General features: G+C 36.5%; 1 protein-coding gene across 3 annotated transcripts; it reads right to left on the reverse strand.

Annotated features, from left to right (window-relative positions):
* Positions 1-1258: 1258 nt before the first annotated feature.
* On the reverse strand, positions 1259-7407 carry LOC132051825 (putative E3 ubiquitin-protein ligase RF298). Of its 3 annotated transcripts, none has more exons than XM_059443055.1 (3): positions 7148-7407; positions 4668-6792; positions 1259-2089 (listed from the first exon to the last, which is right to left on the reverse strand). In XM_059443055.1, exons 2-3 carry the CDS (start codon positions 6780-6782, stop codon positions 1550-1552), a joined length of 2655 nt encoding a protein of 884 aa, XP_059299038.1. In that variant the 5' UTR covers positions 6783-6792; positions 7148-7407; the 3' UTR covers positions 1259-1549. The 3 variants fall into 3 exon arrangements, with proteins under 3 accessions (XP_059299038.1, XP_059299039.1, XP_059299040.1); XM_059443056.1 differs by lacking the exon at positions 7148-7407 and adding an exon at positions 6875-7081; XM_059443057.1 differs by lacking the exon at positions 7148-7407 and having other exon boundaries at positions 4668-6811.
* Positions 7408-9972: the final 2565 nt, after the last annotated feature.

Consider the following 9972-nt stretch of genomic DNA (forward strand, 5'->3'; position numbering starts at 1 on the left):
AGAAATCTTTAAGGATTGATAAGTCCGATTTTCTAAATGATTTTTTTGGAGAGTTATGTTTGCTGCAGTTGACCCTTATTTAAAAATAGCCTGTTACACAGCCTACTTCAATTAGTTTACCATTTGAATACCTAATGATTTAACAGTATATTAATAGCAACAATAAATTTTTAATTAAATAAGGATAATGATATACTAATAACAGCATGCAGCAGTCAAACTTGATTTGTCGTATATATGTTCATGCCTCTATTTATGAGTTATCTAATTAGATAAACTATAAAGCACTGGATCATGTTAATCTTCTCTATCATTCAAATTTTATCGGATGAGTTTTTTTTTTTTAACTACAAAGCGAACTTAGGGGTTCTTGTTGCATGGTGCTCAAATTCCTTTTGCTCGTCGAAGAACATAAAGTATAGTTTTTACCTTGTTCTTTGGAGTCCTCACTTCAACATGAAAGCAATCATTGTTCAGTTACCATGTTTTTATATACATACTCTTCTCATTAAACTATTTAACCATGATACTTAAGTTGATATTGTTTGGTGTAAATTCCAAAGTAGATTAGTATCGACGAGTAGAATAGTTATCTATTAAATCAAGTTGAAGGATTTTATTTATCCCTACTTAAGGCATGAAGCCTCTTCCAACAGCAAGTTATAAAGCCAAATTAACATGAAACAGTGAATCAGGGAGAGGAATCTGTGGAACAAGCAAATGTTAGACCATCTTCTGATAGTATGTTCTAAAACTATAGATGTAATTTGGTTCCTACAGTAACAAGTTAACTAAGATGAAACCTTATAATATGTCCAAATAGAGAAGAATGGATACCAAAGGTTCATCTAGTCGACTCCAACTAGTTTAGAATTGAAGGTTTGTTGATGCAAAGATTAAACCTATCGTCCACTCCCATATTAAAGTAGCCCCATTTCACCCTCATATTTCCTCTCTAGGCTCATTAGGAACAGCTGAAACAATCTCTCTAGATCTTGACCTTTCTTAATGGTCCGATATATTCTTAACAAAGCTATAGATCAGAAGGCTCAGAAGAGTAAAAATGAGTACAACAGCGGGCTTTCATATTTGTTCAAATTTATCAAAACATCTGCCAGACTACGCATTTTTCTAAAGCAAATGTTATGCTAGAATGAAGATAGTTCCCCATTGCGCCATATAATGGCATTCACGAAGTGCAAGCTAATAACAGCCTTCTCATTCGAGCTAATGAAGTCTACAGATGATGAAACAATAGTCAGCATGACACGAGCCTCATTAACTTATAGCATAAGTCGGGGATTCTCATATAAACAACACAATAAGGAAACTCAACGTTTAATCAATGAAAGGAGCTGGTAACCTACAAGCTCCTAACTTTACCAGATATTATCTTTGTTTTTTATTTTTCTTTGTATTCTTTTTCATCTTACAAAAAGTCATAGTCCGAGCATAACTGTCTAGACTTTGAAAGGGCTACCCATATGCATCATTCACTATGGGTTTCCATCAATCAGTGTATAGCTTTCACTCATTCCTTGAGTTGAAACTACAAACTGGAATAACGAACAGAAAGACGCCGCTGGATTGGGCTCCTACATGAAGGACAGTCTTTCATTCCCTGCTTCTGATGGAGCTGATTGCATGTCGTGCATACCACCTGATGAGCGCAGGGGAGAAAAACAATAGACCTCTCCTCTGACAAGCACATGACACATTCACGTTCTCGTTTCAACCCTCCACTCTTAGAATGGTCCTCAAAACCTGCCACCAATGTGGCAATATAAGGCATTCGAGTGTTGTCCTTTGGTAATGAGACATTTCTAAGGTCTGTCAGTCTGCTTGCATAGCTTCCATCTATGCCTCTTTTAAGAGCGGCTATCTTTGAAGAATCAGCCTTCAATCTAAGCTGGGATATCTCCTTTTCTAGCTTCTCAATATCATCTTTATACTTTCGTAAACCTGCTTTGAATTTGGTCGTATCCTCTTTGGATTTAGCTGAAGCGTCAATCTGTTCTCGTTCTTTCCTTAGTGAACTTGCCAGAGTAAGAAAATCTTCTTTTGCCTTCTTTTCCTGCTTCCATCTAGCCTGCAAGATGTTGGTTATTCACTGAGGCATGCACTTATTCACTGAGGCATGCACTTCCCTCATTGGCAAATTAAGTACCATTAGCATCAGAAGAAATCTAAGGAAAGAAGGTGTATGTAAGCACAGGAACCTATGCAGTCTCTCAGATTATTTTGCAGCTTATGATTTTCATTCTAGAAAAACATAGAAAATACAAAAGGTATATGATTTCTGATCGAAGTACATGGTTTCTGATCGAAGTACATCATTTTCTAAACAGTTCATTATTTTCTAAACCGTTCATCATCTGTTTTGGCAGCTTTATTGAGGAGAATCTTTTTGTTTAAAAGTACTCCCTCTGGTCCTGTTTACTTGTCATGCTTTTTTTTTTTTTTTTTTTTGCACGCCCCTTAATAAAAACTTTAATTAAAAGGGTTATTTGACCAAATTATCCTAATTTATTCTTTGATCCCATTAATACTACTCTCTTTTTCACCACATCATTCTCTCTCCACATTTATTGAGAGAGGGTAAAGGTGGAAATTAATAGATAATTATATCTTGGTTTTCTAAAATGACAACTACTCCCTCTGTCCCATATTAGTTGTCCTGTTTTGCTTTTTGAGGGTCAAGTTGACTAATCTTCGGAGCCAAATTAGATTAGATCAATTCAATATTTTAATTTAACTACACAAAAAATACTAGAAGTTGCAATTCTTCTCATATAAATACGGTGAAAAAACATATCTCAAAATCTTGGTCAAAGTTTATATAGTTTGACTTTTAAAAAGGAAAGTGGACAAGTAATATGGGCCGGAGGGAGCATTTTGGACAATCTCTTTTTAATTAGGACGACAAGTAAAGTGGACCGCAGGGAGTATATGAATTGTCCGAGCCCAAGCAATGTTGGAATAATATTAAGACTCTAACAAGTATGGAGTATCCAGTATACTTGAGACAAGAAGCAACAATCCCCTTCCTCGTCTTTACGTAGTCCCACTCTCTTCTCATTTTTTAGCGAAATTGACTTCAAGCAGTCCTTCTAAGGTTAAGCTAAGAATATAACAGGACACAAATTACTTACACTCTGTTTTCACACAGGACATCAATGTCAGAGAATATTGATCTTGACATTTCTACTAAGGAGACATGAAACATTTAAGAAGGCATAAGAGGTGGACATATTTCATTACCCTAGTGAGGGTGGCAATACTAAATTTTGAACAATATACTCTCCCACAGTCTCACTTCAAACCTATGTTAAGCAGATCATCCAAAACCCTTCCCCACAGGATCCAGCATGATTTAGGGTTTGGCTGTGGGATACGCAGAAGAACTGTGGCCGAGGAGCAGAGGCTGCTGAGTTTTTGTTCGAGTAATTGGTCTATAAACATATGCTGCATACATATACATTATATACACACAAAAGGTATTAGAGAATGTTGCTGCATGAGGATATGTATGGAATAAAATACTAGACATTTAAACGACATCAGCTATATTTTTTATTCTATCGCTTCTCCATTTAGTCATTGGCACAGACACAGCACACCATCTGTACCATACTTCTATCCATATTCCAAGATTTAGGTAATGAGGAATCCACTTATATGTCCACACTCATATTGGATACTCGCACCATTATCTACATGGCTTCGAACACAACAGTAACAAGACAAAAAAGATGTGTAGTTCATAAACATTTGCACACCCTTAACAGTAACAAAGCAGAAAGATGGCGAAAAAAGCTGATTTTTTTTGTTAGATGCTTCTTGGACCTCAGACTTTATCTATTGCTTATAGGTATAAAAATATATGCCACACCAAGTACCAACTCCAGCAGGCAAATCAGTTACATATAAATATCCCCTGTTCCTTTACCAGACTCTACAATTACACAAGTTAGAAAACGAATTCCTCAAAAGTATATGTTACAGATCTGGTGGATGCTATCTAGAAGAAACTAACATTCATCAATCTCCGCCCTACATATTAATTAAATAAATGATCTTACCAGCAACCAAATCCTTATCTTCGGTGAGACTGGAGGTTGAGATTCCTTTGAAAATTGATTTTCTTTTAAATTTGTCGAATTTCATATGATAAAAGACACACTCAAAAGAGATTTGGTCAAGTTAGAACTTAGAAGAAACATGTTCATTAAATTCCAGAGAACACAAATGCAAGAATGCCATTAATATTTCTCATTCATAGTTTTCTCACGAAAAAGCAAAAGAAGATAAATTTAATGTAGTCTTTTCAGAGAAATGTGTGCTTGTCAATGATGATGTAGCAATACCTTTGAGAACACACCAAAATCACCAGTGAGTGCTTACAAATTTCATCAAGGGATGAGCATATTCTTAAGTTTCAAGCTACTTTACAAGTCTAACATTTGAGCTTCCCCATTAAAGTTACATTCTTCTTTCTGTTATTCTATTTTCTCTTTTTATATCAGTGTTGGACTTGGAAGGTTAAAGGTTTCCATTAGGCATTACTAATGTTTTTTTCTTTTTTTAAAATCTTAGATAAAGCCCGAATTTCATTTGGGAGAAGCTACTTGTTAAGTGTTTAAGATTGTATCCTCAAGCAGACATACCTCAAGTTGGTTTTGAACAACTTTAGCTTGCTCCATTTGCTGGTACAGTTCTATCAACTTGCGTTTTTCAGCTACAAGTTCATCCTGAAATATAGCTTTCTGCTTCTCCCATGACTGGAACTTCATGAGTGTCTTCTTTTCCCTCTTCAATACCTCCTGACAGCTTGCAGATGACTCTACTGCATGCAATTTTGCAGCTTCCATTTCCCTCCTTAGTCCAGCGTTCTCACATTCAAGCCTACGAACAGCAGCACTAGCTCGCTCAATTTGTCCACTAGCCTTACGTAAGGCATTTTCCATCTCAGCCTGTTTTTTCAAGGTGCTTTCCTCCAAAGTCTTCTTTTCTTTCTTAAGCCTCTCAACCTCTTCTTTTTCTAGCAGAAGTGTCTTGAGCTCAGATTTGTCTTTACTCAACCTACGAGCAGCTTGCATAACCTTCTGATTAGCCCATTCTGTCCATTCTTGGAGCTGACTTTGCAACTCCGTCACCCTTGGGACTAACTTCAGAATCATTTCATCTTTCTTAACTTGACAAATCCATTGGGCATTACACTTTTCATTTGATATAATATTAGAAGCAGAAGTACTGGCCTCAGTATCGTAACTAATAGGCATTGGAGTGGAGCTGTATTTGGCAGGCAAAGAGAGAGAAAGCTCAGTATTAGTAGCAGCAAATTCAGGTGAGGTATTGACTGGCAATAATGGAGAAGGGATATCTGAGTTAGGTAATTCAACTGAGCTATTGCCATTTTCTGACCCAAATACCGATGTTGAAGCAACTCCATTAAAATTACTCAGTACATTATCCTGGGGTATAGTAGCTCCTATTTTATTGACCTTCATCGAATTCTTCATTTTCATGCTAGCAGAATCAGCCAGGGATTTAAGCTTCTTATCTAAAACTAAACCACCAAAACTTCTGAGTTTCCTAGAAGCCCCTTTAGAACCAGAAGTGCGGTTAAATTTCTCCAGCTGAAGGGACTTTTGCCTAAGTATATATTCTCTTTTGGTGATTCCAGACACCTTTCTACTGGCAACAAACTTCTCCACTGAAGTTGAAGGTCGGGATTGTCCTGTCGCAGTTAAGGTTTTACCAAAGGTTTCAAACAGAGGATATGGACTCTCTTTCTCAGGAATAAGTCCTGTGAGAACAACTGAAGATTTGGGTTTGGATGCATCTGGCTGAAAGCTACGCCCACAAGTATCTGAAGACACATTGGGTCTCTCAGATGAATGTACAGAAGCAACTGTAGGGGTTGGTTTACAGAAAGTGGCGCTGTTGGATTCAGAAATTTCGGCCTCTGATGGGATATGAGGCTGCAGAGAGGCAGAGGAATTTTCATTCCCATCAACAACCAAACTACCCAAAGGAGTGCTGTCCATTGCACAAGCATGAGACACATTCATGTCACATATTAATAAGCACCACATCGCATCACCAATACTGAAAAAAGGCCTAACTTCACGCAGAATACAAACCAATTCAGCTAACACATACTTCTCCATCAGCTGCAAGTCCTCAAAATGGTGCTCCATGGATGCATCACTCTCTTGCCTGCTGCAAAGAAAAGCCAATGTATTGTCCACTATATTTGACATAATGTCCTTCAAACCATAAAAAACACCAGACCTTAAAACAGCTTTCTCTGCAGTCTCTTCGCTGTAACCACAGGCCGCTATTTTCTTAATCGCACTCTTGAAAATTGTATCTAAGTTGCTCAAGACAAGCTCTTCTAGCTGAGATTCTATCAGATCACTCCAATCAGCATCATGGAAATCTTCAGTTATTTTCACTTCCTCTCCACCCCGGTTTGGACCGACTGTACTACATGACAATCCAAGATCAAGTTTCAACCCTTCCGAAGCATCTTGCTTCGTGCTACAAATATCACAACCATTCATCAATCCACGACTAGGTAGGATCCCAAATTTGTCCGCAGAGAATTCAAAACTTGTGCATTCTATCTGAGGAGAAGGAATTAATTTATCTGGGTCAGATAGTGGTGGATCAGCCATGAATTTCCTCTTATTCCTACTTCCTTTTTCAGGTACCGTAATCGCAGGTGAATATTGAGTAGATGTGCTTGTAAATGCCTTAGCAACCATTGATGCCATATCTTTTTAGCTGCAACAAAAACAGAATTACTCTCAAAACTTAAGCCCCATACACTTAACTATCAAAAAACAAGAACACAAATGCAATTTACCTACAAATATCAATTCACATCACAATTAACAAGCTAAGACACAGTTGTCCAATGTCCAAATTGAAATGCGATCACTAAACCATTAAAATATAATCACCTACTTTAAATCATAATATATCCAATACAAAGATGCATTTTACATGATACCCATTACATGTCAGATCAATCCAAATACAAATCAGTAATCAAAATCAATCCATAAACGAAACAAATTGAAATTAATCTAAGATTAGATCGTAGATTTGATTGTTGAGATTATCGATTAAGACATACCAGATTTCAGCTAATCAAAGGTAGGATAAATCTAAGAGCATCGGTAAGAGTAGAGCAAAATCGATAGTTTTCTTTTTATATATTGTATTAGCTTTCAAGTATTGAAACGTTTGCAATTCTATGTTTAATCGGAGTAATTTTTTTGGGGGAAATTCATTTTTATTTTTCCATTTCTATTTATGCATGAGAGTTTGACACAACCAGGCGGTCATTTAGAGCAAATGTAAGCAATCAGACATTGTAACGTGGAGTCATGATTTGGGTTTGGGAAATTACATTAGGGGGCCTCTTTGAGCACCCTTAATTCGAAATATATCTAATTTTCAAAAATTATTTAAAATTTAACAAGATCTAACAAATTTGAGCTCCTCGTTTTTGCTCTAACTCATTTTAATTGTAAATTCACTAATTTGTAAATCGTTTTGACCGTTAAAAAATAATCTTGGGGTTAGAGGTGGAGAGGGAATATGACCCATATTGTCTCGCTCATGGTGTTATTGTTGTGTTGTTGCTTCTTCTTATTTTTTGTCCGACCTTCGAGTTAACTATCGACAATTGTGGAGTTAGTCTTTGCCAAAGCTTAAATTAAGATTTTCCATATGAATTTGAACTTAGTAAAGCATCAAATCCTATTAGCTTCGGCATAATCAACTTCGGACCCGCCATACCTGATGACCTGAACTTAATTATGATGCGGCTAGACTTTAAAACTTTATAAATTTCGGCTATTCTTTAAATAGGGGTCCTAAAAACAACCATTTGTGTACTTTCCCCCCACTAACCACACATTTTATATTCAATATTAGGCCCAAAATAAGTCTTTTTCAAGATTATTTACACCATACGGCCTTATTTGAGGCGGTTAAGTGTTTTAGTAGCCACTTTAATGAAATGTTGTTTGAAACATAATCAACAATTGTATTGTATATAGAATATAGCAACAACTTAAAAGAGCGGCGAAGATGTATTTCTTCGAACTTGAACCATTGTCCTGAAGTTCAATTCTCGCTATTTAAACTTTAAGAGAGTGTACTGAAGTGTAATTCGTGCTTTCAAACTTTAATCACTATCATAAAGTTCGAACTAGACTTTAGGATAATGTCCAAAAGTTTACCAGTGTATACAACAGCATTCTTGTGTTACTCATAATATGTCTCATCACTTCTTGGTTACGCCGTCCTTTACGAAGTCCCACTTTTCAATTAGGTGACCACACCCAACAACACCCATTTAAAAAGATAAGTGATTGTAACAGGTATAGCCAGTTTGAGTAAGAACGTTGAACTAAGTCTAGTTGATATTGTTAAACAAGTGGCCTATGTCGAATAATTGATACCAATGATATTTTTTAATCTAATTTTAAGCCTGTCTAGTTGATTTTATTAACCAAGTGACCTAAGTCGAATGAGTGATACCAATAATTTTTTTATCTAATTTAATGCCTAATTTGATCAAAATAATGCAATGAACGAAGTTAAATACTAGTATCCTCAAAAATCCTCTTTTGGTGTGCTTGGATGATTGTTGATGAATCTAACAATTTCAAGGTGTAATAATATTATAAGTACCTAAGATTAATCAAGTTTAATTAACACGAAACTTGGAATATATCCACTTAGGATTCCCCATGATGTTCCTGGCTTGGAATCACCTCAAAGAACTCCCAAACTTTTTCGAGAACCAAATGAAAATGGTCGCCCCGACCTTGTATTTATAGGCTATAACCTTTTAGCACAAGGTTGATGCCTAGAGCGCTTCCTGGCGTGCTCTCTCCAACTTTCTGTCTCGCATCATTTATATGTCCAGTTTTTTGCGCTAAGGAACGTCCTTCGCGTACCCAACACCTGCTTTGATACCTTTCAGTAAAATAAACATAACTCTTTGTAGAAATATTCAAATAATGAAGAACTTGAATCGTTGAAAACTATACTCAAAGGGCTAGTTTTCCTTTCAGAAATTAGTACCAATTTCCTTATCAATTTTGATTTGTGCTCGTTTGAAACTAAGTACTGTACGCGCTCGTATAAAACTCTAATCCGTTGTGTGATTTCCAACTTGACTTGGCCTAGGGCTTTCCTTAGAACCTAAATTACTTCTAATACATCCCATACACTTAATATTATATCCGCATTATATTGTTCAAATATTTAGCCCTCGTTCGTCCTCAAATTATTGTAATTAGCACACGAAGTACTTCTTAATGGCCTTTAAGTATTTCAATTTTTTTCAAGGTGTTATAAATTGGGAAATCTACATGGTATATAAAACATTAGGGCTTATTTATATTTAGTAGCTATACTTTGCCCAAATTACATCTCATAGCTAAATTTTGTATGTTAATTACCCAAGGTAACTAATTCAAACCCATCTTCTATTATTTCATTGTATCACTATTTTCTCTCAACACCCTCTTTCTTCTCCCTCAACTCTCTCACCACACCACCTCCTCCACTGCCGCTTCTTCTCTCTCCACCGCGCCGGCAACCATAGAGAGCTCCGGCGAGTTCCACCGCCATCGCCGTCAAATCTAACTTAAAAGAAGTCCCCTTGTTTCTCTCTCTATCTTTAAATCTCTTTGTTTTTTAGAGAGAGAAAGCTCCAAAGTTACATTAATGGCTTCAAAGCTTCAAAGTCCGAGCTATGCTGACCGCGGTCGTTATACCGCCGCCGCCGTTGCCACCTCCTCATCATCGACAACAGATCTGAGCTTTATTGTTTTTCTAGAGAGAGAAAACTTTTTTCTGTATCTCGTCATCATTGCCTCCGGTCGTTTTCCGGTGGAGGCTCTGATCTGAGCTTTTTATTTTTTTGTATTTCAAATCAGA

Source organism: Lycium ferocissimum, chromosome 4, assembly GCF_029784015.1.
Source record: "Lycium ferocissimum isolate CSIRO_LF1 chromosome 4, AGI_CSIRO_Lferr_CH_V1, whole genome shotgun sequence".
Classification (NCBI taxonomy): Eukaryota; Viridiplantae; Streptophyta; class Magnoliopsida; order Solanales; family Solanaceae; genus Lycium; species Lycium ferocissimum.

What these genes read in the sequence shown, in the direction of transcription:
- LOC132051825 (XM_059443055.1), bottom strand. Translation starts at nt 6,782, where the DNA reads ATGGCATCAATGGTTGCTAAGGCATTTACAAGCACATCTACTCAATAT. An exon ending in TTGTTCAAAACCAACTTGAG is followed by an intron (nt 2,090 to 4,667) that starts GTATGTCTGCTT and finishes AACATCTTGCAG; the next exon opens with GCTAGATGGAAGCAGGAAAA.